The 25,530-nt window shown below is 59.6% G+C and overlaps 3 protein-coding genes across 7 annotated transcripts in view; 1 reads left to right on the top strand and 2 right to left on the bottom strand.

Annotated features, from left to right (window-relative positions):
- Nucleotides 1-1,161: 1,161 nt before the first annotated feature.
- TRMT61A (tRNA methyltransferase 61A) lies at nucleotides 1,162-12,842 on the bottom strand. Of its 5 annotated transcripts, none has more exons than XM_078335875.1 (5): nucleotides 12,216-12,842; nucleotides 10,709-10,890; nucleotides 6,853-7,404; nucleotides 4,354-4,620; nucleotides 1,162-2,634 (listed from the first exon to the last, which is right to left on the bottom strand). In XM_078335875.1, the coding sequence occupies exons 3-5, from the start codon at nucleotides 7,181-7,183 to the stop codon at nucleotides 2,363-2,365; spliced, it is 870 nt and encodes a 289-aa protein (XP_078192001.1). In that variant the 5' UTR covers nucleotides 7,184-7,404; nucleotides 10,709-10,890; nucleotides 12,216-12,842; the 3' UTR covers nucleotides 1,162-2,362. The 5 variants fall into 5 exon arrangements, with proteins under 5 accessions (XP_078192001.1, XP_035117524.1, XP_078192000.1 ...); XM_035261633.3 differs by having other exon boundaries at nucleotides 6,853-7,212; nucleotides 11,988-12,664; XM_078335874.1 differs by lacking the exons at nucleotides 10,709-10,890; nucleotides 12,216-12,842 and adding an exon at nucleotides 7,849-7,947 and having other exon boundaries at nucleotides 6,853-7,212.
- A 346-nt stretch (nucleotides 12,843-13,188) lies between these two features.
- CKB (creatine kinase B) lies at nucleotides 13,189-16,283 on the top strand. Its single transcript, XM_035261630.3, has 8 exons — nucleotides 13,189-13,262; nucleotides 13,520-13,724; nucleotides 13,848-14,002; nucleotides 14,085-14,217; nucleotides 14,588-14,759; nucleotides 15,377-15,500; nucleotides 15,644-15,833; nucleotides 15,912-16,283. Exons 2-8 carry the CDS (start codon nucleotides 13,532-13,534, stop codon nucleotides 16,088-16,090), a joined length of 1,146 nt encoding a protein of 381 aa, XP_035117521.1. The 5' UTR covers nucleotides 13,189-13,262; nucleotides 13,520-13,531; the 3' UTR covers nucleotides 16,091-16,283.
- Nucleotides 16,284-18,751: 2,468 nt separating this feature from the next.
- MARK3 (microtubule affinity regulating kinase 3) overlaps nucleotides 18,752-25,530 on the bottom strand; it is a 124,839-nt gene continuing 118,060 nt past the window's right edge. The window contains exon 17 of the mRNA XM_035261627.3: nucleotides 18,752-18,887. Coding sequence (XP_035117518.1) covers nucleotides 18,827-18,887 — 61 coding nt within the window. The 3' untranslated portion in view covers nucleotides 18,752-18,826. The remainder of the gene's footprint in view (nucleotides 18,888-25,530) is intronic.

Here is a 25,530-nt window from a genome sequence, read left to right as displayed (position 1 = left end):
TCACAGAACTGGGGCGCTGCTTGCCTTCTGCTGTTCTGCTGTGGGGGCTCCCTCACGCCGTGGGTGTGTGGGACTCTCCCTCCTGGGCATGAGATGGTCTGGGGAAGCATGCTGAGAAAGGGACATTTGAGTAGGGCCTTGAAGGACATAGAGAAGTTCGATGCTGGCTCAAGGCCAGGTGAGGTTCCAGGCTGAGGCTCAGCTGGCTCTAGAGGGCTATACGGTGGGGTGGATGCCTGGAGGCCCAGGGTCATCACGGGGTCTGTGTGCAGGGCAGAGCAGCAGGGCAGAGGGGCTGAAAGGAGTCTGGATTGAGATAATCAACTCTGTCCCATGTGACAACTGAGGGTGGGGTGGGCTGTGCTCTCCCGCTCTCCATGTGCAGATCCTAGTGACTCACCCAGGGCTGCCACCTGGGTTACCAGCCGGGGCTGGAAAATAGGCACAACCTGGACCCTACTATGCCTGAGGCCTGCATGTCCTGTGACCTTCAGAGCCGTGCCTCAAAGAAAAGCTTCCTGGCGTTCACCCATCAGACACCACGCAGGCCTTTGCTGCAGCCAGGAAGGGCAGGGCAGGCTTGGAATTAGGATATCAGGGGTGTGCATCACCCAGTTCATGACACCCCAGGCACAGCCCTGACCCCAAAGCTCCTAGCATTAGGGTCACCACTTCCATGTTGAACCTGCAGGGGGCCCCTCCTTTTCGACCCAGGTGAGGAATGAGGTAGAGGGAGGCTGGGTCCTGGAAGGAGGGGACAAGTCCCCAGAGCAGGACTGAGCCACTCTCAGGGACACAGACCTCCCAGACCACATCAGCCCCAGCCCACGTGCCCTACAGTGTGACACTTCACAGGGACAAGTGGCCTGGGATAGGCTCTTCAGGGAGCATGCAGGAAACCCAGGCAGCCACACTCAATCTCAGCCTGAGGCTGTGGAGGAAGGCCCAGCACTCCTGGACCACCCCATCCCCAGGGACAAGTGGCCTTTTCTGCAGTCAGATGGGGGTGGCCACACATTTGCCCCTTTGTCCTGGAGTCTGGAGCACCCGACATGCCAAACCAGGACAGGGAGGAGCAGGGGCCAGGGCAGAGCACAGGCAGGGCTGGCCTGGAGAGCAGCTGGGGTGGCCCTGGCCGCCAGGGATCACTCAGCACAGGGGGGCGGGCGGCACATTTATTGCTCATCACTCACACTCGGGGCCAAGCCCCTGCTAGCACAGCACTTGAGGCCAACACCGGGGAAACCGAGGCTCCCAAAGGTGACTGGTTCCTGGGCAGAAACCCAGGCCCCCCCGCACACTAGAGGCAGCTCCAGGGTACCATGGCTGATACATGCACTGGTCCTCCCTTGAGGCCATCACACACCAGGGCAGGCGAAGAGAGCCCCCAGCCCGGGTGTCCCACCCTCTGTCCTGCTTTGGGAAACGCCCCCTCAGGCTTTAAGAGGTAATCACATAGGCACTGTCCCCGAGAGGTGTCCTGTATGCACCTCCCCCACCCATACCATGATCCCTGTGGGGGGACCTCCTCCACGCCCCTGGCTTCTGTGAGGGGCAGGAGTGCCTGCAGAGTTCACAGGCTGACACTCACACCCCGGCCCTGACATGGACTTGCCTGGTCACCCTCGGCAAACAACCCACTGTGCTGCTCCTCTCCGCAGCGCCGCCTGACCTCACCGAGCGCAGCCTGTGTCAAGGGACTCTGGCTGGATGGGGGCTGCCCCTGCCTCTTGGACATGAGTGGACGGAGGCCTGGGCTGAGCCCAGTGCTGTGACATCAGCCTGGAAGTCAGAGAGCAGGGTCACCTCCCTGGTTCCTGGGCTGGCCTGGTCTCCTAGTGCTGGGGAGAGCTAGGTAGGGATCCTGGGTCAGCTCACCCTGGCTGCTGGCCAAGACTGGAGCCTTGGCCCAGGGACTGGCAGAGCACAAGGTGGTCTCAGACCCTGCGGGGCAGCCTGGGCTGTGGGGGCCTGGAGTCAGATGCAGCACGGCCTCAGGGACAATGCTCCTCCTCCACCCCCTTCCTGCTTAGGCCCACCTGGAGAGAGGGTCTGACTCCCCCCACTCACTCACTGGCCTCAATACCCAGGAGAGCCTGTGGCAGTGGAGACTTCATGCTGGCAACAAACAGCAGCTGGGACAGGCCGCGGGCCTAGACAAGAAAGGCTGAGGCCCAGCCCCAGCTCTGCTCCTCCATCACAGCCGCCCCTCCGGCCCCCAAACTCTGGCCACCCAGGAGGCCCTCAAACCCCGCCCCACCATCTGTGTCTAGCAGGTGTCGCCGACCATGTAAGGTGCCTCTGGCCTCCCTGCCCAGCCCTTCTGTGTTCCCAGCTCCCTGGTGCCCGGGGTGGCGGCCCCCTAGCCTGGGATCTTGGTGGCGAAGGTCAGGTAGCCGGTGTGGCCCACGGCCTCCTTCATGGGTGTGCCGCTGCGGAAGGGGCTGGTGTCGGGGCCGGCAGGGCCATCTGTGCCCGAGCCCAGGTCGGGCAGTGGCAGGCTGACAGTGCGCACGTTGTAGACCTGCGGCAGCACCTCCAGGGTGCTCAGCTCTGAGAAGCCGCGCGCCGCCAGCGCCTGGCACGTGCGCTGCACCTGCTCGATGCACGGCGAGAAGGAGCAGAAGCGCCCGCCTGTGGGAAGCAGGACCCCGGGTCAGAGGGCGGGGGGTCGTGGAGCAGGACGTCTGGCCCTGGCATCCCTGGACTCACACCCTTAGACAGCCAACACAGACTACCAGCCCTCCAGAGAGTTGGGACTGCAGGGCATAGGGGCCTGGCACCATGGTTCACGTCACCTGGCTTGGCTGCGCCAGGTCCTCCCATGTTCCAGGCACCGGGTCAAGCCCGTGCTGCCACCGTCTCACTTGGCCCAGCACGGGCACTGCCCTCCTGCCTTCCATGAGGCCGCAGGACGCTGGGCCTGGAGCAGCAAAGACAACACCGCAGTGCGGTGTGGGGTGGGGCGGGGGCTGGGGCTCCAGCAGGCGGGGGCCGCTGCTGTCACAGGAAATTAGAGGCTGTTGCTGCTCAGGAGAACAGGAGGCGCCTACTCGAAGCGGAGCCCGAGTGTGGCAGCCCCTCCCTTCCTCCCTCCTCCCACCAGGGCAGCCACAGGCTTCACTCGGCCTGGCCGGGAGTGAATGAGAGCGCAGCCCCGGGCCCTGACCTGGCAGGGAGGACCTGGGGAAGCCAGGGCCAGGTAGAGGTACGTGGCCCAAGCAAGTGTCCTCAAATGTCCCTGAGGCCTGGTCCCCTTAACTGTACCCTGACATGGGGCTGCTGGGAGGTCCAGGGTTAGAGGAGGTTCCTTCTGCCTGACAGTAGCCTGGAGAGGCACCAGGTCCTGCTGATGTGATGCTGTGTGCTGCACCCTCCCTGCCCCCCGAATGAGTCAGGAGCCTCTAGACTCCGAAAGGGCAGTTCAGAAAAGGCCCCGACGAGGGAGGTCGCAGGGAAAGGGACGGGTCCCAGAGGCAGGTGCGGGTTCCCAGGGCCACTCCAGAGGAAGGAGTCACAGGCAGGAAGGGGCCCAGAGCGGGCTCTCCTGAGTTCAGCCTCCCCAGGACTGCACCCAGGCTCAGAAGTGTCCCCAGAGCCCGGGAGCCTGCAAGGGTGCAGGGGCAAAGGCGGAGGGGAGGAGGCAGGGTGTGGAGATCCCCACAGCTACCCTCAGGCTCCTTAGCAGAGACCAGGACCCAGGAGTCAGGGCTGAGCCCGAGCCAGCAGGGGACTCCTGGCCACCGCCTTGCTGTCTGCAATGGGCCTTGGCTCAGCTCGTTTAAGGTGGGGTGTGGCGCCCCGCCCCCACCCTCCACCCTCCACCCTCTCACAATGCAGATCTCAGCTGGGAGGAAGCAAGAGGGCCCTGCTGCCTGAGCCGTTCCTTCTCCAGAAAAGGGAAAAACCTGGGCCTCCCAGTTGCCTCCTTGGCTTGGGGCCCGACCTTCCCCAGGGCTGCCCCGCCTCCGCACCCAGCATCTTCCCTATAAGGGGCCAGCTCCCTGGGCTCCAGAGCTTGGGGGAGGAGAGTCGTCGGGAAACGGCAGGGGCAGGGGATTCCAGACACCTCCAGCCGGGCCTGCCCTGCACTTAGGGGGCGCTGCTACCTTCTCCCATGGGGGGGTTGGGAGAGGCCAAAGACCATGAGCAGGGCCCAGCTGGAGCCCATCCTCCCCAGCTCTGCCTGCCCTGGCCAGCCCGAGCCACTCCTCACCTCAGGCCAAAAAGGGGCCCTGGCCTGGCCACTGCCTTGGTGTGTGTTGGTTTCTAGACCAAGGAGCTCCCAGGAGCTCAGCCCTCACCCTTGATGCCCTGCCCCAGGCTGTGCCTCTCCCGGAACCCCTGACACACCTTCCACCTTGAGGGCATCCCAGGCATGTCCCACAGCCTCCCAGGGTGACGGGATGTCCAGGAAGACGGCATCAGCCACGTGGCTCACGCCAAAGCCACTGCGGCATACGTCCTGTGTGCGCACGGTCACCCAGCGGCCCACGCGGTGCTCCTGGAACTCCTCCCGTGCCTTCTCTGCCCGCTGCTGGTGGAACTCCACCGTATGCAAGTGGCCGGTGGGTGCAATAGTGCGGATGATGGCGTGGGACACAGAGCCACTGCCCGTGCCTGTCGGGACAAGATGGGATGGGCAAGGCATCAGGTGGGACTGCTCAGGGCCCACAGACTTCCAGGAAACAACCCCGCCTCACCCTAGAGACCCACACAGGGCTCAGGAGGACCCCAGGCTACAGGTGGGCTGTATGGTCCTGGCTGCCTAGAGCCCTGGCCAGCCCTGTGTTGGGCACACTGTCTAGGGGGTGAGCTGGGGTTGACAGGCTGTGTAGGCCATGGTGTCTGCTGTGGGCACAGGCCAGGCCAGCGACAGCCCTGCTCCATCCTGCCTGGCGTAGGTGCAGGAGTGGAGAGAGCCCACTGGCTGCAGCCTCCCAGGGAGTCTGTAGAGGGAATGGAGACCCATCCCATGGTTCAGTCCTGTCTCCTCCCACGCGTGGCCAATCCCCTCAATCCCCGTCACTAGTGGCCCACCCTGCCGGCCCTTGTGACCACCTCTCCCCAGAAGCTCCTTGGTCCCATTTGAGTCAACTCACCCCCACCAAGCCAGCCCAAACCTGCCCCCACCACACAGGGGCTGGGGCTCTGCTCTGGCCTGGTTGGACTCAGGATGCAGGGCCTGGCCACCAGCCCCACAGCCCTGGTCCTCCCCAGCACGCCTGCCCCCAGCTTCCCTCCAGATCGTCCCCCTACTTGACTCCCTGTCCTGTGGCACCAGGCCAGGCCCTGCGTCCCTCCTCCCGCTCCAGCTTTAGGGTCCATTTACCTGATGGCACTCCCATCCCGGAGCCCCTCCACTGAGACTCCTGCTAGAGCATCCGCTGCACACCTTCCACCCACCCCTCAAACCCTAACAGTGCTGAGAATCGCAATGCTAGGCCAGACCCTTGGAGGGGCCTCCGCCCACTCCCTCTATGCCGTCCCGCCTCCTGCCACCTCCCACATTCTCTCCAGGGGCTGGCCCCTCGCCCCACCTGTCCAGCCCCTCCCCTAGGTGCTCCCAGCCTGCTGCCTCTCCCCTCCGCAGAGCTGGCCGTGCCCCCTTCCCAGGGGTGAGTCTGACTGCTTCCCAGGTTGAGGTGGCCCCCGGGGTACAGCCTGGTTCCCCTCCAGCCTCACTCCCAGCCCCTCCGTCTCCCCCGCTGAGCCTGTCTTGGCTGCACACTTCAACTGCAGGGCTTCTGCACAGCTCCTCCTTGGTGCAGAGCTGTCCCTTGGCTCTTCGTGGGTCCCTCCTCATCATGTTCAACTCAAATGTCCCCTCCTCAGAGAGGTCTTCCCTGCCTGGCCTGGCTGGAGAGATCCAACTCTGGGTCCTGCTCAGACACACAGGCCTGTCTCACGAGCTTCACCTCAGCAGACACACCCAGGCTGCGTCCCCCTCCCTCCTCGAGGGCAGGAACCTGATCTATCTTGTTCTCCGTTCCTAGGAGGGGACCTGACACATCTGAGGCGGCCACAGGAGGAGCATGCTGCTTTGGCTGCGCTCTCTCTCGAGGGTGGGGCAGGGGCGGAGAGGCCAGCACCCTGCCACAGGATGCAGAGGGAGCTGATGGTGCTGGCTCTGAGTCTTGCTCTCCACCAAGACACCCCAGGGAGGGACACAGTAACTGCAGCCCTCAGAAAGCCAGCATGACAGTGCTAGGCACTCTTCGTGACCTGGACCCTAGCCCTCTTGCCCATGAGAAAAATGCCACCAACAACCTAGATGCATCTGGGCCTGGGGCCAATCTTGGTTCAGTTGTCACACCAGGCAGCCCCAACACCTCTATATGTGTGGGAGTTCCCACAGCCCAGGCCCTGGACTCAGATTCATTGGTGCTCACATTCATTGGTGGCAGGTGAAGATCTGATCATGGATGAGGATGGGGAAGGCTCCCAACCTGCAACAGCTCCGCGGGGGTAGCCCTGGCCTCTCTCCGGAAGGGGCAATTCTCTCTGCTTCACCATCAGCACAGAGGACGAGAGATTGACAGTCAGCACCCAGGACAGCGCCCAGCATCGAGCTGGCTAGGCCCCACCAAGGCAAGCAAGACCCTCACAAGAACACCACGTCCTCCCTAGCTCCTCTAGTCTATTTCCCACCACCTCTCACTCCAATGACAGCACCAGCCTCTGAAGGGGCTTCCCTGCCTCCACCTTCAATCCCTGCTGTCAGCATCCCAGAAAGATGAGAAAACAGTAGCTGAGGAGCCACGTCTGTCTGTAGGAAGGGCAGGCTGGAGGCTCTGACCTCCACCTTTGTGTCAATTTCTGAGTTAAACTGAGGCAGCCTGAGGAACTCACCAGACTCACAGACCACAGAGCCGGGCCGAAGCTCCAGCATCATGGTGATGAGGGCGATGTCCGTGGAGTAGAGGATCTGCGTGCGGTGCGGCAGGTTCAGCGTCCAGAGCTCAGGCGTGGGGTGCAGCACGTACACCCAGCCACCTCGGCCACACGTCACCTTGGAGCCGAAGGGGCGGCCGATAAGGTCAACTGAGTGTCGCAGGACACCATGCCGGGTCTGGGTCTGTGCCCCACGCTGCACACGCACTGCCACCATTGCACCATGGCCCAGTGACAGGATGGCTGTGTCACCCTCCTTGATCAGCTCCTCGTATGCCACGAAGCTCATGGTGTTAATATCTAGCAAGTGCCAAAGACCTGGAGAGGGGTGTGTGTAGGCATGAGCAAGTCAGGAGGCAGGAGTAGGGCCTGGGGTCTAGGTAGAAGGCTTCAAGGCTGAGATCCCAGCAGCGGGCATGGGCGGGGTGTGGCTAGTTCAGCCTCTGCCACTGCCTGACAGGGAGCCCAACAGCGCTGCACTCTGGTCTGGCCTGTGCAGCCTTTCTTGGTCTAGGACAAGAGACAGGGACTATGAGCCTAAATCATAAATGAAAAGACTGGGGCTTGGCAATGGCGGAAGTTGGTCCCAAGAATTCCCAGAGTGAGGACCCGACCCTCCCATCACCCTTCTTCGGGAGCTTCACTCCTATTCCCGAGGTGAGACGAGAAACCGCCTTTGCGAGGTGTCCACTGGCTGGGGAGAGGCAAATGGTCAATGAGGTCACCTCCAAGCTAGGCTTGATTCCTCGCCCCAATCTCCCCCACAACAGGCTCCTGAGAGGGCGGGGGACAGGGTACGCCAGAGGGGTCAGGGCTCCCCAGAAAGGGCCGTCAACGCCAACACCGCCCAGCCGGTGCAGAAGCAGCGAGGGGGCAGGCCGGGCCGGCGGGGGCCGCCCATGCGAGGCTAGAGAAACAGGTTCTGCGTGCCGCGCCGGCCCGGACCACCCTTACCCTCGCCCTGCCATCCTGGGCCCCGCAGAGTCTCACCCGCGACTCTCCCTCCACCGGGGCTCCACACATGCCTCCGCGACACGCGGCGGCGGCCACAACACTTCAGGCTCCGCGCCCGCTGATGACGTCGCGCCCGCCCCGCCCCCTCCGCGCACGGGATCCTGGGAGTGCCAGGCTGCCCTTCCCGTCCCTCCCAGAGGACGTTTCCTGGGCGACTTCTGACTTTATGTGAGCTGCTCTGTTTACACTTGCTGGTTACTGGAAGATCGGAAGACGGGACAAAATCCAGAAGGCAAGCGGGCGGCCAGCGTGGTGACTGTCGCCTGTGAGCCCGCGCTTTGGGAGGCTGAAGCAGGAGGTTCTCCTGAGGTCAGGAGTTCGAGACCAGCCCGGGAAACGTAGTGAGACCCGCCCCCCATCTGTACAAATAGTAACAAACAAACAAAAGGGCGCCCTGCCCCGCCGGCCGCGGGTGGCCGTCATACCCAGCCACATTTGAAGGGGGTCAGGACCCAAGGCGTGGCTGTCACTGCTGTCCAGGACCCCTTTGACAGGCCCTGGGGTCCTCTATGAGGACACTTTGCACAGACATTTTCTCATTGCAGACTGCTCTGGGAACACCCGACTGAGCCCCAAGATGAGTTCCTGAAAAGAAATCGCAGGTCAAAGGGCCATCCCAAAAGGCTTGGGTTAGGGTCAGCCAGAGGCGCAGAGATAGGGGCCTGGAAGAATCTGCAGAAGTGGCCTTCCGCCCAGGCCCTGCCTCCACCGAAGGGGGCACGTTCTGAGTGCAGAGCTGCTTCTAGGAGGGAGAGGGGGTCCTGCGTCCCCTTCTGGGAACCAAGGCTCAGTGAGAGCTGGATGACTTGGGCCCACTCTTGGGTCTGGTGAGGAGCCGAGCAGGAGACGGAGGAGGAGCTGCTGGAGGACAGGCAAAAAAGAGAAGCGGGAGTGCTGTTCTGTCTCCACAGCGCTCTTCTCAGCTGGCTCCTCTGTGGAGTGCCTGTGCAGGAGAGCGGGGCAGGGGATGTGCGTTTTCTTCCTCCAGCCCCTAGCTGTCAGGGCCAGGTCTTGGAGAGTAACAGAGACCCCCCTCCCCCCCCACCCAGCCTAGGGTTTATCCTGCACCAGAACCCAAGCCAGTTAGCAATGACCTTAGGCCACCCTCCCCAGGCACTCTGCCACTCCAGCCTGGTAAAATGAGGTAGCCATGCTCCTCCAGAGCCAGCTCTGCTCTAGGACCTTGGCAGCCAGTGGGCACTCTCAACTCTCGCCTCTGGGGCAGGCCAGGCCAGGGGATCTGTGGCCCTTGCCATGGGCTTTTCAGGGTCCATCATAGAAACCCAGGGGTCCAACCTCAGCCCCTCTGTCCCTGCCCTAGCTGGGCCAGGAGCTGAGAGCCCCCAGGAGTAAGATGGTGAGAGGCCTTCCATAGCCTCCCTCTCTATGGGCTCCTATCCCTGTGGGGCCACCACGCTGGCCACCAGATGCTTCTACATCTGCTTCATGGCCTCCCTGCCTTCTGCTCTCAATGTTGAGACAACCCAGTCCCATCCATGGCTCCCCAACCTCTGTTCCAGCAGATGCTTCTCTCCCTAGATGATGCACCTGCCTGAGTTACCCCCTAATTGCTTCCCTGGGGGATTCTGACTTTGTTTCTCTTGGGCTTCTCTTCCCCAGCCTCTCAGCTGTGGTGTAAAGTCGGCTGCCTGCATGGACCTGAGTTACGATTTGGTGACTTGGCGGTGGTTTCCCTTGGTTCCAACTTCCCACTTGCTTCTCTGTCCATTACTGGCTGGCCAACTCCTCTAGTGCCCCCTCCTCCAGGCAGCCTTCTCAGCCCAGCCCATCTGCTCCATCTGAGCTGCCCCAGTCCCCAGCCTGAGTCCTCAAGCAGAACCAGCACCCCTACCTCAGCTGATGATCCCCTGCACAGTCTGTACTATGGCTCCCCACAAGGGCTGATGCCGTATATGCCCAGCTGGGTCATCTCACTGAATTCTCCCCTGGATCCTATGAGGGAGGGAATAGTTTATAGATGGAGAAACAGAAACTCAGAGAGGTTCAGTAACTTGCCGAAGGTCACAGCCAGTGAGGTCAAAGTGGGATTAGGATTTCACCTTGTTGACCAAGATGGTCTCGATCTCTTGACCTCGTGATCCACCCGCCTCGGCCTCCCAAAGTGCTGGGATTATAGGCGTGAGCCACCGCACCCGGCCCAAGACCCCATCTCTTAATTCATTAAGAATTAAAGCCAGTAAACTGGCTTCAGAGAACCAATGGTGGATCTGAAGAAAGGTGGGAACAGGCAGGAAGGATGCTCACGGGGGAGGCTGCTCTGTCCACGCCCCTGGCAGGGACCACGTCACTGCGGTCCCTGCCTCTATGACCAGCCCAGTCTCCTGCCCTACTATGCTCTGTGACCCTGTCAGCCCCTGCCCCTCTCCTGACCTCAGCCCACTTCCTCTTCGGGTTCTGCAGAACTCAGGGGCAGGGCACTGAAGGAGGCGATGCTGCCTCTGCTGTGCCCTGGGAGCAGACTCCAAGGATGGCCCCCCGAGCTGCGTCATGTTCTGTGAATAAAAGGCCTGGGCCTCCTTTGAAGCCCCCTCTAGGCCCAGTGGTTCATGTGTAACCAGGTGTGATTTCTGAGGAACGTGGGCCAAACACTGGCCTGGCAACATCACCAGCCTTCAGCTCCTTGGGCCCTCGGGAAGGCAGGGTTCTGCAGACGGGGCAGGTGAGCTGGGGGAAGGCCGGCACCTTCCAGACCCTCCCCTTGTGCCCCTGCTCTGCGGGCCTCTAAGGCTCCCAATCAGCTCCTGCCTGGGGGGTCTCAACCCTGATACTTGGGTCTCACCTGCTGCTGCTGCCCCATCACAGCTGCCTGGCCTCTGCCCCGTCGGTCGGCCCCAGGCAGCTGGCACAGGGCTGGCACTCTTCGAGGGTGGAGGGGTTGCTGGGCCTATAACTGGACACTTCTGTCACCCAACTTCTGATATGTCTGCACACTGAGTCCAGCTGGGCAACACAGCGCGACCCCTGTCTCAACAGAATAAAAGCAAAAATAAAATGATCTTCTGTCTGCACACTGGGGACAAAAACACCCACCTCAGAAGGCTGAGGGTTGCCAGCAGCCCCAGGCCGGACCCACCCCACTGCCCAGCTCACTGCTTGCCACGGGCAGTCCTGCTCTCCAGACCTCAGCTCTAGTTCTGACCTTGCCTGTGGAGGGAAGGGGAAAGGGGGTCCTTTCCCATGGGGACCTGGGGAAGCAGGTTAGGCTCTCCGCCAGGAGGGTGAGAGAAGGGAGGGGTGGCCTGAGAAGCTGCAGATGCTGAAGACAGAGGAAATCCTGAGTGTCCCCTCAAGTCCCTCCCTCCCCCAAGTCAGCCTCCAGGGGCTGCAGCTATCCCTTCTAGAAACAGAAACTTAAGCCCTTCTGGCTTTGTGGGGTTGGGGGTGGGCAGCTGCAGAAATGTCTAAAATTGGGGAAAGAGGCTGCAGGGGGCACAGAGAGCAGGAATTCCAGGCTTAAGGGACACCTGCTGTCTGGCCAGCCCAGAGGGGCCATTTGCCTTTTTACATGGGTTTGTTTGATTAGTCTAAAAAAGGCCGGCTTGGAACAAGACAAAGCATGCCAAGCAGGGAAGAGGCATGTGTCTCCTCTTCAGTGACCACAGGGATGGGGTAGGGCCCCACAGCCAAGCAGGGAAGAGGTGTGTCCTCTGCAGTGACCATGGGGATGAGGCAGGGCCACACGCTGATGCTTCCCCTGCCTTTGCGCCTTGGCTCTGGTGCCTTCTCTTCAGAGGCACCTATTCAGGGTCTCTTATGCCTGGAACTGCTGTGCCCTGTGTCCCCCCCAACCCCAGCAGCACTGATCTCCTAATGTCATCTGGTTTGCCGGGCTGCTGGCTCATGGCCAGTCTTCCTCCAGCAGCAGGCACTGTGCACCTTGCTGCCTGCTGTATCCCCAGCAGCTGGCACTGGGCAGGTGCTCACTGTGCCATTGCTGGAGGAGTTTTTGTCAAATATACCCAAAGATAAAGGTTCCCCACTTCCTGGCTTTAGTCACAGAGCAACATATGAGGGTCGTGGATAGATATTAACTCCACATGCTCCACCTCCCCTCTTACCAGCTGCATAATACTCCACAGCAGGCAGATGCCTTCCCACTCTGGGCCAGTCCAGCCTGATGGGCATCGGCAGGTATCCAGAGGTGTGTGTTTTTCCCTTCACACATCTCCTGGTCCATTAGTGGAGAGAACTGAGACATCCCTCCTAAGGGCTGCATTCCTAGAAGTGGGATTGCTGGGTCACAGAGTTTGAACATTTTTTAATGTTAATAGATTCTGCCAAATTACCTTGCGAAAAGCATGCAGCAATTCAAGTTGCAGGCAGCATGTGGACGCCTGTCTCCCTGCATTCCAGCTCATAGCCAGCACTGGCTGGGGTCGATCTGGGAGTGTTGAGGGTAGAGACAGGTGGAGTCACTGTTTAATTTGCATGATTCTGGTTATCTGTGAGACGAGTTTTTTTTTTCTTTTTTAATCGTACCTATGCTTATTGTTTATTAGCATTTCCTCCATCCTTGCCTGAAGTCTCTGGAGACCGCCTTTGGGGGTCGGGAGAACTTGTCCCCTGCGAAGAGGGCCTGGGGTTGGTGTCTGGAAACTCCGAGGCTGCACTTGCCGGCGGTCTCTTAAGGCCACAGTGTCCCAGTGATTTCTGCCCCGCATCCCCCGGAGCCCCAGGACTTGTCCAAGGTCAGGGCACCGCGGTGCCCCCGGGCTGGGCCGCAGCCAGACTACACCTCCCGCGTGCCTTCGCTTTGCACCAAGATCGCCCAGGAAATGCCTGCGGGCACCTTGAGGAAGGTCAGCGGCTCCAGGCCAGCTCGAACGTGGGGTGCGGTCAGTACCTGCTGCAAAAGCCCTTAACGCTTCCGCCTGGCCCCTCACCGCCGCCGCCGCCGCGGGGGCTGGCTGGACGAGGCGGGCAGGCGCGAGGATGCGGACGAATCCGAGCGTCCTCGAGTGCCCGGAGATTCTCCGGCCTCAGTTTCCCGGTCGGAGGCAGGGCGCGCGAGGGGATACAAATAGCTAAGGACCTGAGGTTTCGGTTTCGAGGTCTTGGGCCGGCGCTGGGCAGGCTGCGCGGGGTCCCGGCGAAGGGACGGCTCGGGTGGGCGGCCGGGGGGTGTTGGGGGCTGCGGGCGGCGGACAAAGCGGCGGCACCACCCCGCGGCGCGGGCCAATGGAATGAATGGGCTATAAATAGCCGCCAATGGGCGGCCCGCGTTGCACCCCTTAAGAGCCTCGGGAGAGCGTAGCGGCCGCTGTTCGCCTGCGCCGCGCCCGGAGCTGCTGGCCGACGGAGCGACCCCGCCCCCGCCCCCGCACGGACGCCCGGTGAGTGGGCCGGAGGGCCGGGGGCCGGGGCGTCCGTGCCGGGGCGAGGGGCGCTGAGGCGTCACGCGCTCGGAGCGCGCGCCCGATCGGCCGGGGGTCCCCGGCAACGGTGGCGCTCCCCGCGCGCGCTGTGGACCCCGCTAACCTTGGCCGCGTCCTGGGGGCGCCGGGGGAGCCGGCGGCGGGGCCCTGAGTGGTTCACGGGAGCCCGGGAAACCCTGCGCGCCCGTCCCCGCTGACCCCGCGTCTCCCCGCAGCCCGCAGCCGCCATGCCGTTCTCCAACAGCCACAACACGCTGAAGCTGCGCTTCCCGGCCGAGGACGAATTCCCCGACCTGAGCAGCCACAACAACCACATGGCCAAGGTGCTGACCCCCGAGCTGTACGCGGAGCTGCGCGCCAAGAGCACGCCGAGCGGCTTCACGCTGGACGACGTCATCCAGACGGGCGTGGACAACCCGGGTACGCGCCCCCTCGGGGCCGGGGTCCCGGCGCCCCCTCCCCGCGCGCGGCCGCAGGGTCCTCAGCAGCGCGCTAGGGCCCGGCCGTGACGTCACTGTCCCCGTCCCGCGCCCCCTCCCCCAGGCCACCCATACATCATGACCGTGGGCTGCGTGGCGGGCGACGAGGAATCCTACGAAGTGTTCAAGGATCTGTTCGACCCCATCATCGAGGACCGGCATGGCGGCTACAAGCCCAGCGATGAGCACAAGACTGACCTCAACCCCGACAACCTGCAGGTGCGGAGCGGCCAGCGGGCGCTCGGGCGGGGCGAGCCGCGTTTCCGGGGTCTCCCGGCGCTCACTCCCGTCTGGCCCTCAGGGCGGCGACGACCTGGACCCCAACTACGTGCTGAGCTCCCGGGTGCGCACGGGCCGCAGCATCCGCGGCTTCTGCCTCCCCCCGCACTGCAGCCGCGGGGAGCGCCGCGCCATCGAGAAGCTCGCGGTGGAAGGTAGGGGCCGGGCGGGCCGAGGGTCGGCGGCAACCGCGTCCCCGTCCCGGCGCGGTCCCCGCCCGCTTGTTTATCAGCCGCCCGGGAGCGGTCGCCGCCGCCACGCTTTTATCTGCGCGCGCCCGGGTTCAGTTTCCCCGAGGGACCGAGGTGCCGGCGGCCCAGCCCCGCGTCCACAGCGGCCTGGGGCCCGGGGAGGGAGCGTTCTGGCGCGGGGTCACAGCCTCGGACCGTCGCCCGGCTCGTGAGGAGTGGACGCGCGCAAACCCGGGCGGGTGGGGGCCTCTGACGTCCCCTGGTGCGGGCGGGTCCGCGATGAGGGTTGCGGGGCGGGCGCGGGGTCCGAGCGTCCTGAGCGCGCCCCCCGCAGCCCTGTCCAGCCTGGACGGCGACCTGGCTGGCCGATACTACGCGCTCAAGAGCATGACGGAGGCGGAGCAGCAGCAGCTCATCGACGACCACTTCCTCTTTGACAAGCCCGTGTCTCCTCTGCTCCTGGCCTCGGGCATGGCCCGCGACTGGCCGGACGCCCGCGGCATCTGGTGCGTATCCCTTTGCGCCCTCCTGCGGCGTCCTCCCTCCTTGCCGCCTCCCCTTTCCCTCTCGCCCCGCTCGCTCGCAGCGAGGAGGAGGGAGGGGCCGCGCTCCGAGTCTGGGTTCGTTGCCGCCCCGCCCTCCGCATAGGTGACCTTGGCCGCAGGTGCGTTAAGGGACTGGGCCGGTGGGGACTCCTCCCTCCATGCCAGGAGGGGGGGGCGAGGCTCGCTGGCGCCTTTCCCCCACGCCCCTCGGGAGCTGGAGCTCCTTGTTTTCTCTTCTTTCTCTCTTCCGCTGCTGGGATTCTACCAGGAGCTGGTGACGCAGAAGCTTCTCCAGGGGCAGGGCTCCTACCCCCACTGGGGGTGGTGGTGGGCAGGGTTGTCCTGGCGGTCCCTGGCCCCGCTCCATCTCAGACCACAGCACATGATGGTAGCGGGGGTTCTCCTGCTCTCTGAGGCTTTCCGTTCCCCGCCTGCCCCGTGTTGGCGGTGGAGTCTTGGCAACAGCCGCTACTCCTGGGCACGGCTGAGAGCAGCACCTTGGGGCCTTGGGAAGTTCCTGTGGTCTGGACGGCCTGGGGCTTTTTTCTGGATATGCCCTGAGATCAGCCCTCCCACAGGCACAATGACAATAAAACCTTCCTGGTGTGGGTCAACGAGGAGGACCACCTTCGGGTCATCTCCATGCAGAAGGGGGGCAACATGAAGGAAGTGTTCACCCGCTTCTGCACCGGCCTCACTCAGGTGCCAGGGATGGGGCAGGTCCAGATCCCAGGGCTCAGGCAGGGACGTGGGTACCCCATCGGTCCCCCTGGGGGATTTCCGGGACTTGGGGCCTGTGGTCGTCTCAGGCAGGCCTTCCCACTCACACCCTCTTCTGTCTGCAGATTGAAACTCTTTTCAAGTCTAAGAACTATGAGTTCATGTGGAACCCTCACCTGGGCTACATCCTCACCTGCCCATCCAACCTGGGCACAGGGCTGCGGGCAGGTGTGCATATCAAGCTGCCCCACCTGGGCAAGCACGAGAAATTCTCGGAGGTGCTTAAGCGGCTTCGACTTCAGAAGCGAGGCACAGGTGAGCAGGGCAGGTGCTGTGGGCTTCCTGCTGGCCCTTGGGCAGTTGTTCCCTCCCCCTGACCTGCTGTCTCCCCAGGCGGTGTGGACACAGCTGCGGTGGGCGGGGTCTTCGACGTCTCCAACGCGGACCGCCTGGGCTTCTCGGAGGTGGAGCTGGTGCAGATGGTGGTGGACGGAGTGAAGCTGCTCATCGAGATGGAGCAGCGGCTGGAACAGGGCCAGGCCATCGACGACCTCATGCCTGCCCAGAAGTGAAGCCCGGCCCACACCCAACACCAGCCTGCTGCTTCCTAACTTATTGCTGGGCAGTGCCCACCATGCACCCTGATGCTCGCCGCCTGGCGAGCCCTTAGCCCTGCTGTAGAGACTTCGTCACCCTTGGTAGAGTTTATTTTTTTGATGGCTAAGAAACTGCTGATGCTGAAATAAACTAGGGTTTTGGCCTGCCTGTGCGTGAGTGGTGCCTCTCCTTTCCCAGGGGGCAGCAGCCAGGCCCCAGAAGTGAGTCCTGGGCCTGCTGTGGGCCTCGCCTTCTGTGAGATGGGACAGCAGCCAGCAGGTGGCCACTGTGTTCTGCCTGCCCCACCTAGTCCATGGGCCCCTTCCCTCCTGTCTCCCAGGAACACTGAGGGCAGTGAGGGAGGAGCTCTGAGCATCTGAGGGCATTCAGGCCTGGGGTGTGGAGCCTGGCACGTTCCTCAGGCCTTACAAAAAACACCCCATTCCTTGGCTCATGGCCCCCATCCTGCAGGGTTGGGGGGGGTAGGTAGGGATAGTGGGGGTGACGGGTTGAGCCCAGAAACTAGAGCTTTCCCATTCCTGCAACCAGGTTCCTCCTCCAGTCTTCCAAGCAGCAACATCATCAGATCCAGGCATCTCCCTGCCTCCCTCCTATCTCCCCAACACATACTCTCTAGCTTCCCCCTGCTTCCTTCCCTCCCAGCCTCTGCCTCCAGGCAGAGCTCCCCAGCCCCACTGGTCCCCCCTTCACTGCCAGCCTCCTCTTCAGGGGCCTCTGGGTGTCCAGCCCTTTGGTCTCAAGGTGGGACCACAAGGTAGGGACCCTGGGGCAGAAGGGGGTTGGGCTGTCTAGAGCTTCGTCTCCCTGGTCCCGATGCAATCCCCTCCCACTACAGTTGCCAGTTGCTGCTGTCCCTGCCCAGCCTCTGGCTCAGAGTTCCTACCATGGTTGGGCACCCTGAGGGGCTCAGCCAGCTCAGGGAATGGAGGCGGACAGGTGAGCCAGCCAGGGCCTAGGAATCCTGCATCCCATCTTCCAGCTCCTAAGCTCCAAGGATGCAGCCTGTGCTGCCACCTGCTGGCCACGGCCGCCTCCACCCCACCCCTGGGGATCAGGGTCTGGGGCAGGCCTCATTCCCTATCTCTACGCCCACTGCATCCCTGGACTATAAGTGTGGATCACTGGGCTCTCACCTCCTTGGGACATGAAGGGCTTGTCAACCTAGACACTGGGGCTCAGGAGCAGCAGTGGCGTGCATCCTTGAATCGGCCACAATGGCCATCTGGGGTGTCTAGAGGGCCCTCCAGGCTGGGAAGGCTCCAAGGAGGCATTAGCAGGAAAGCAGCTGGGCTGGGCGCCCGGGGGGCCCTAAGAGCAGGGTTGACTTAGAGTGTAGGCTAGGCACATGGGGGGCAGCCGGTCCTCTCACGCAGAAGGCTGGGGGCACTTCTGCATCCATCTTTTGGGCCCTGGACTGGGCCCTCCCTGGCTGACCAGGGGCCAGTTTCTGGCTTAGCCTTTAGCTAGGAAGGCCTAAGCCAGGCCAGGCTGGGGTCGTATAGTCTGGAGTCTCGGGAGAAGGGCTGGGATGAGAAGCCCAAGGTGAGTACAGGAAGCAAGCCCCCCCGGAAAGGGGAGGTTGAGGGCAGTGAGGAAGGGACACAGACCCAGTGGGGACCTGGCCACTAAAGCCCTCCTGTCTTGCTGTGTCACCAGCTGAGGCTCCCTGTGAGCAGCTTGGTGTGGGGCACTATCAGAATGTGGCATGAGCCTGGCCAGGGACATGGCACCCCTCAGTGAGGCAGGGGTCTCTAGGCCTGCCTGTGCTCCACCCCCAGGGGACCCCGTCAGTGCTGCCCTCCCTCCTGCTCAACAGCTGCTGCAGCTGCAAGCCCTCCTGCTGGCCCAGTCCCCCTCACCGTGGCGTGAGCAGAGCCAGCCTTCCAGCCTGACCATCGCTGGGGTGGTGTGGCCCCAACTCCAAGGTGAACACAGGGCTGAGGGCATGGCTGCGCAGGCCTGTCACTTGTGTTTCAACATTCCCATTTTCCTGTGCAGACCCTAGAGTGGGGCACTCCTAGAACCACCAGTGGGCAAACAAATGGAACTGCTAATCACCCCGTGCAGGCCAAACACACTGCCCGGAAGGCCGAGGGCTGGGCCTGGCTCAGCTCAACTTCTTTCTGAAGCAGTAAACTCTGAAGGTAGGTGGTGCCTTGGCTGGCCTGTGGCGCCCACAGGGCCTGGACCCCCAACTCTCCTGGGCCCACTGTCTTCCCTGTGCCTCCCATATTTTACCTTGCTGCATTCATTCTTTTGGGGACCAGGCAAGGCTTAATATACACTCCCTCGGCAGGTGAGTGGCGGTTCTGCCTGCTAGGGCCACCAGTTCCCCGGAACCTCCAACCACAGTCTAGACAGCCTTCCTCTTCCTCTGACTCCGGAGACTTGAACAGGCAAGTTTAATTCTCCTTGAAAGCACTGTGAAACGTGGGCAGCAGAGGACAGTATCTAGGGGTGGCAGGGATGCTGGAAGACGTCCTGGGCGCTGGAAACATCTCCCTGCAGGGCAGTCTGGCTACACCAAGCCCTACCTCAGCTTTCCTCCTGTCACTCAGGGATTTCCCAGCTCGGGAATGAGTCTACGGCAGGTTTCCACAGTGGCGCTCCAGACACTTGGGCCAGACAACTCTGGTGGGGGCCATCCAGCAGCAGTCCTCGCTTCCCCAACTTGTGACAATCAAAAATGTCTAGACATTGACAAATGCCCCTTGAGGGGCAAAACAGTCTGCGTCTTCAAGTCCCGTTGCCCTACAGAAGTAACAGATACAATTACTGAAAACAGGGGAACTGTAAGGGAGATTTGCTGACACTGAAGCCGCTGCGGCCCTGCCCCTCCTCTGGGGTCCTGTGCAGACAGAACGACAGTGTGAGGAATCTAGTGAGGTGGTGACATGCTGAGAAAAGCTCGAGTGCAGAAGCAGGTTATAAAACAGCTTGTGCTCTGAGATCCCACACAGAGTATGTATGGAAAAACCCCAAAGAACAGTAGTCACTGTGGGGGTGGGGTAACAGGTGATTTCCTTCTTTATACTTTATTCTCCAAATTTTCTACAGGGCACATGTATTACTTATATAAGCCAAATTAATTTTTTAATGTTTTGTTAAAAATGTTCCAGTCTGTGGAAGCCCACGGAAGCTGCAGCAGGACTGTACCACTACCACAGCCTGAGGCCCCCCAAAGATGGGGAAACTCAGGCTCAGAGAGGCAGAAGGACCGGCCACCTAGCTCCAACTCCTGGGCTCTTTTCACTACTCTTTTAAGAACATGCTAGCCTCCCACAGTTGGGACCTGCTTGTCTGAGCAGTGGCTTAAAAGGCTGCACATGCCCAGCAGGCTTCTGGATTTCTATTTTGAGCCAGCTGGGCACTTCCTGAAGCCTCCTAGAGCACCCTCGGGGGTTGTACATTGGACTCACATGGATGTGAAGTTAATCTCCTTTTCTACAGGTAAAAAAAAAAATAGTTTGATTGGCAAGTCTTCTGGCTGTGAGGTTTCCACTGAGCACATGACAGCATTTCAGCTTAGAAAAGGGAGGCTTTTTTGGTACTGCTGAGAAGGCTGAGGCTTTTTTGAGATGGAGTTGTGCTCTTCTTACCCAGGCTGGAGTGCAATGCTGAGATTTCGGCTCCCTGCAACCTTCGCCTCCCAGGTTCAAGTGATTCTCCTGCCTCAGCCTCCCAAGTGGCTGAGATTACAGGCATGAGCCACCATGCCTGGCTAATTTTGTATTTTTAATAGAGACAGGGTTTCTCCATGTTGGTCAGGCTGGTCTCAAACTCCTGACCTCAGGTGATCCAACTGCCATGGCCTCCCGAAGTGCTGGGATTACAGGCATGAGCCATTGCACCTGGCCAGGCTGAGGCTTTTTACACGTGAACTTCTCAGTCTAGCTAGGGGCTTTCTGCACTCACAGTGACCAGACTTTTTTTTTTTGGAGGCAGGGTTTCACTGTCACCCAGGCTGGAGTGCAGTTGCACAATCATGGCTCATTGCAGCCTTGACCTCCCCGGGCTCAGGTGATCCTTTCACCTCAGCCTCCCAAGTAGCTGTGATTAGAGGCATGTTCCACCACACCTAGCTGATTTTTTTTTTTTCTATTTTTCTTTCTTTGTAGAGATGGGGTTTCACTGTGTTGCCCAGGCTAGTCTCAAACTCCTGGGCTCAAGCCGTTCAGCCGTGTCAGCCTTCCAAAGTGCTGGGTTTACAGGTCTGAGCCACTGTGCCCAGCTGGCTGGATGGACTCTTTCCATCTTTCTCCCCAAACCCAACTTTGTATTGTTTTGCTTGGGTTCAGAAATCCTGACTTTCATATCCTTTTCAGGGTTGGGGATTTATCAAGATTTAAGGCTCTACAAAAATTAAGGCCCTCAAAAGATAAAAGTGCTGCTACCAGCAGCACCTGCCTCTGATTCACCTTCATTGCACAGACGCCAGTGGTCCCCCAGCAGCCATTCTCCCCTCTGCTTGAGTAACAACGCCCTGGTTTCTAGCCGGCACACAGCTGACTGACTGGTGCACATTTCCAAGACTCCCATGCAGCCAGGGGTGGCCAGGTGTCAAGGTAGTCCAGCAGCAGCCTAGGCTGTGAGGACAAGGCCATCCTCAGTGCTGCGGGGTGAAATGCCTATGTGTGTGCAGCCTGGCACCAACTCCTGCTGTGGTGATGGGGCTTCGACCCGGTTCTACCATTCATGAACCCCATGCAGCGTGGGGCTTGGCTTGGGATCTGACCAGGTTTGCAGAGGAATCGGCCCAGTGGCTCCAGGTACCCCACACCCACCTGCACTCAGGACAGCACCAACCCCTCCAGACTTGTTTGTTGCCTGTCTGCCTAAGATGAGGCAGGGCTCCCTCTCGCAGGTCTGCTCTGTTTCCCACCTTCAGCTGGAATCCCCTGTGGGAGGATGACCCTGCCTGCCCTAGGCCTCCTTTCAGGATCACTGTTCTCCTTGGGTTCCGTCCCCCACCTCTTCCTCATTAGAGGCCTGTTCCGCTGGTAAGCCTTCTCTCTGAGAGTGCTGCCTGCCTCCAGGGCAGGGCTTAGGGCTTCCTTCATTAATCTCATCCCACCTATACTGAGCTGCACCCATTACTATGTGGTCTGTGTCAACACACATCAAGGCTACTCCAGGATTATACAATTTATAGTGAAAAAAAAAAAAAAAAACTTCCATTTAAAGTGAAAAGTCTAGTTTTGACAATACTTTTGACCCATCAACTACTCAACCTATTAAATGGCACTTCAAATGTGTTACACTCTCAAAAGGAAAAGAAATATGGTAATCAGCTAAAAAAAAAGAAAAAGAAAAAAGAGAAAGAAATAATAAAGGTGGTGCTACTCATCCATACCCAAAATTGTTCCTTTAAAATTTATTATTTTTTGTGTTATTTTGAGATAGGGTCTTGAAGTCACCCAGGCTGGAGTGAGTGAGGTGGTAGGATCACAGGTCACTGCAACCTCAACCTCCCAGGCTCAAGTGATCCTCCCTTCTCAGCCTCCCCAGTAGCTGAGGCCACAGGAGTGCATCCCCATGTCTGGCTATTTTTTTTTTTTTTTTTTGAGATGGAGTTTCACTCTGTCATCCAGGCTGGAGGGTAATGGCATGATCTCAGCTCACTGCAACCTCCCCCTCCTGGGTTTAAGCAATTCTCCTGCCTCAGCCTCCCAAGTAGCTAGGATTACAGATGTCTGCCACCACACTTGGCTACTTTTTGTATATTTATTAGAGACAGGGTTTTACCATGTTGACCAAGCTGGTCTTGAACTCCTGACCTCAGGTGATCTACCCACCTCGGCCTCCCAAAGTGCCGGGATTACAGGAGTGAGCCACCCCGCCTGGCCCGACTACCTACTTTTAAAATTTTTTTTGTAGAGTTGGGGGGGTCTCACCATGTTGGCCAGGCTGGTCTCGAACTCCTGGCCTCAAGCAATTCTCTTGCTTTGGCCTCCCAAAGTGCTGGGATTACAGGCGCGAGCCACTGTACTCAGCCCTGGCTAATTTCTTTCTTTTTTTTTTTTTTGAGATGGAGTTTCAGTCTGTCATCCAGGCTGGAGAATAGTGGCATGATCTCGGCTCACTGCAACCTCCCCCTCCTGGCTTCAAGCAATTCTCTTGCCTCGGCCTCCCAAAGTGCTGGGATTACAGGTGTGAGCCTCTGTGCCTGGTCCCAGAACTGCTGTGCCTCTGAGGGACTCCTATGCTGCGGCCCCATCCAAGTCACAGCAGCAGCATCTACCTGGGAGACAAAACGCTGTGGCAGAGGGGCCAGGAGTCTGGCCTGACCCTCCTCGCTCTCACTTGAGATCACAAAGGAGCATGGCGCTTACTTCCCTCTGTTCTCCTGGCCTGGACACAGGATAACATGACTTGACTTTGTCAGCAAAGTTCTAGTGTTTTGGTGAAAGTAATAAAACATATACAGGTGGAGTATCCCAAATCCAAACACCTGAAATCTAAAATACTCCAAAATCTGAACCTGAGTGCTGATGTAATGCTTGAAAGGAAATGCTCACCGGCACATTTCGGTTTAGATTTTCAAATTTGGGATGCTCAACCAGTAGGTATAATGCAAATATTCCAAAATCTGAAAAAACCCTAAACCCAAAACACCTGTGGGTGGTCCCAAGCATTTCAGATAAGGTCCTGAACCAGGAAATGCAAACCAGCAAAATGTGCCCTTTGTACTTACGAGGACACACAGCATCACCATTCTGGGGAGCAGAAACTCCCCCCAAGGGTGGCAGGCTGAGGGGATGTCTGAGCAGCCATGGCACAAGCTTGTTGGAGCCCTCTAGAGCCACAGAAAGGGGGTAATGGAGGAGTGGCCAGTGGATTGGGGTGGAGAGCATAAGAACCACATGGCTCAAAGCAGCTGAGCTGTGCGCCCTCCGAGCTGTGTGCTGAGGAGCAGCGGAGATGAGGTCAGCCTGTAGCGGAGAGTGACTGGCAGGCAGAACTCCCCAGTGCACAGGTGCATTTGGGGAGGGTGGAGTGGAGGGTGGGAGTGGTGGCGGGTTGGAAATGCTCTGAGGTACCCTCCACCCAGGGACTTCTGGTGCCACATTAATGAACATGACTACATATGCTCCTACTTCCCAGCTGACTTCCATGCAAAACATAACTGCTTTGAGAATGTGCTCATGCCTACCCACGCCTGCTGGCAGCTCCCTCCTGAGAGGAGGGTGAGGCGAGTTAGTGCAGGCCTTGCTCTGGAAGGCGCCAGCCCAGGCAGAGCCTCAGGCCGGCTCTCTGGGGTCGCCAGGCTCTGGCCGGCTGGTGCAGCATGATTTGCTTTGGTCTGGCAGCAGCACACTCTATCCAAAGCCTGCTAGGTCACTCCCTGATGAAATACTGTGGAATGAAGGCCCCTTCACAGAAGTGCAGTGTCTTAAGAGTCTGAGACATAACATATTGGGCTGGTGACAAGAGCGAGCCTGCCCAGGAGTTGGCGGCCCAGTCGCTGCCCCCGCGCCTGAGTCGGAGATGAGCCAGGCCCCTGGCGCCTGCCTCTGCACGTGCCACTCCTCTCTCTCCCACTGAACAGACTCGCTGCGCCGCTACCTCTACACGCCTCCCCTGCACCCAGGCCCAGCTCCCTCTGGCCAGGGTCCTGGCCTTCCTCACGCAGCATCAGCCCATCCTGGTATTGCACCAGACCCCTTGCCTCCCTGTGTGACAAGCTGCTTGAGGCCAGGTTTTATCTTGTTTATTTTTATATCTCCAGGGCTCAGCACAGAGGAGCTTCTCCCATTAACCCTCAAAATATGCCTACAATGAATGAAGACATGAACAAATGAGTAAGTCTTGTCTTATTCTAGAATACCTGAAAAGAACTGGGACAGCTTAACCTGGAGAAACAAGAATTTAGGGAAGGAGTCGGGCACGGTGGCTTGCACCTGTAATCCCAGCACTTTGGGAGGCTGAGGAGAGTGGATCACCTGACGTCAGCAGTTCGAGACCAGCCTGGCCAACATGGTGAAACCTGGTCTCTACTAATAATAAAAAATTAGCCGGGCATGGTGGCAGGTACCTGTAATCCCACATACTTGGGAGGCTGAGGCAGGAGAATCGTTTGAACCAGAGAGGTGGAGGTAAGCCAAGATCGTGCCACTGCACTCTCTACACCAGCCTGGGCAACAGTGAGAATCCATCTGAAAAATAATAATAATAATAATAATTCAGGGAGGGAACACATTTTTAATCTTTAAATACTTCAGTCTTTTTTTCTTTTTGAGACGGAGTCTCTTTGTTGCCCAAGCTGGAGTGCGATGGTATGGTCTCGGCTCACTGCAACCTCTGCTTCCTGGGTTCAAGTGATTGTCCCACCTGCAACCTCTGCCTCCTGGGTTCAAGTGATTGTCCCGCCTCAGTCTCCCGAGTAGCTAGGACCACAGGCGTGTGCCCCTATGCCTGGTTACTTTTTATATTTTAAGTAGAGATGGGGTTTCACCATGTTGGCCAGGCTGGTCTCGAACTCCTGACCTCATGATCCGCCCACCTTGACCTCCCAAAGTGCTGGGATTATAGGTGTAAGCCACCGTGCCTGGCCTTGTTTTTGTTTTTGAGACAGAGTCTTGTTCTGTTGCCCAGGCTGGAGTGCAGTGGCATGGTCTCAGCCCACTGCAACCTCCACCTCCTGGATTCAAGCAATTCTCCTGCCTCAGCCTCTTGAACAGTTGGGATTACAGGTGCCTGCCATTATGCCTGGATAATTCTTTTTTTTTTTTTGTATTTTAGCAGAGATGGGGTTTCACCAGGTTGGCCAGGCTGGCCTGAAACTCCTGACCTCAAGTGATCCTCCTGCCTCAGCTTCTCACAGTGCTGGGATTACAGGCATGAGCTGCCACACTTGGCCACTGAGTCTTGAACAGTTAAAGCTCCCAAGAACAGGAGACTGCCAGGGTGGCGAGGAGGCCCATGCACATGCGGAGCAGCAGAAGCAGCCGAACGCCCCTCCACGGGTCCTGCGGGTGGGCGGTGAGCACTCCGGTACTGCAGGTGCCCGCAGACATAGGAGACGCACAGCATGAGCCACTGGAGACTTCCCTCCTGCTTGAGAGATGGGTTCTAGAATGCTGTTTTAAAATAACTCTCAGAGGTGGGTTAAGTGGGTGGAATGCAGATAGAGCAGGAAATTGCAGAAAGCACTGGCTGGGGGAAAGAACCCCCTCAGTGATGAAGATGAGTTTTTTCTCTGCTCAGTGACTGCATCCCCCGCCCTCTGCTCCAGTGGAGCCCCCCCCAACCGTTTGTCAACCCATTTGGTCAGAAGACATTTAATCACAGCCAGAAACCAGGTATGAACGAATACCCAGGGAGCTGGAAATGCAAATAAGAACCTCAGAACTTACAAGTAATCAGCCCCATCACACTAACAACAAAAAAATAA

This window comes from Callithrix jacchus, chromosome 8 (assembly GCF_049354715.1).
Source record: "Callithrix jacchus isolate 240 chromosome 8, calJac240_pri, whole genome shotgun sequence".
NCBI lineage: Eukaryota > Metazoa > Chordata > Mammalia > Primates > Cebidae > Callithrix > Callithrix jacchus.
This window is presented reverse-complemented; position numbering and strand designations above follow the sequence as displayed.

Excerpts from the sequence above, each read along its gene's own strand:
- TRMT61A (XM_078335875.1), bottom strand. The coding sequence starts at position 7,183 with ATGAGCTTCGTGGCATACGAGGAGCTGATCAAGGAGGGTGACACAGCC. Across the intron at positions 4,621-6,852 it reads CTCTGTGGTCTGTGAGTCTG|GCACGGGCAGTGGCTCTGTG; the intron begins GTGAGTTCCTCA and ends TTGTCCCGACAG. Across the intron at positions 2,635-4,353 it reads GGATGCCCTCAAGGTGGAAG|GCGGGCGCTTCTGCTCCTTC; the intron begins GTGTGTCAGGGG and ends TGCTTCCCACAG.
- CKB (XM_035261630.3), top strand. The coding sequence starts at position 13,532 with ATGCCGTTCTCCAACAGCCACAACACGCTGAAGCTGCGCTTCCCGGCC. Across the intron at positions 15,501-15,643 it reads TCTGCACCGGCCTCACTCAG|ATTGAAACTCTTTTCAAGTC; the intron begins GTGCCAGGGATG and ends TTCTGTCTGCAG. Across the intron at positions 15,834-15,911 it reads ACTTCAGAAGCGAGGCACAG|GCGGTGTGGACACAGCTGCG; the intron begins GTGAGCAGGGCA and ends CTGTCTCCCCAG.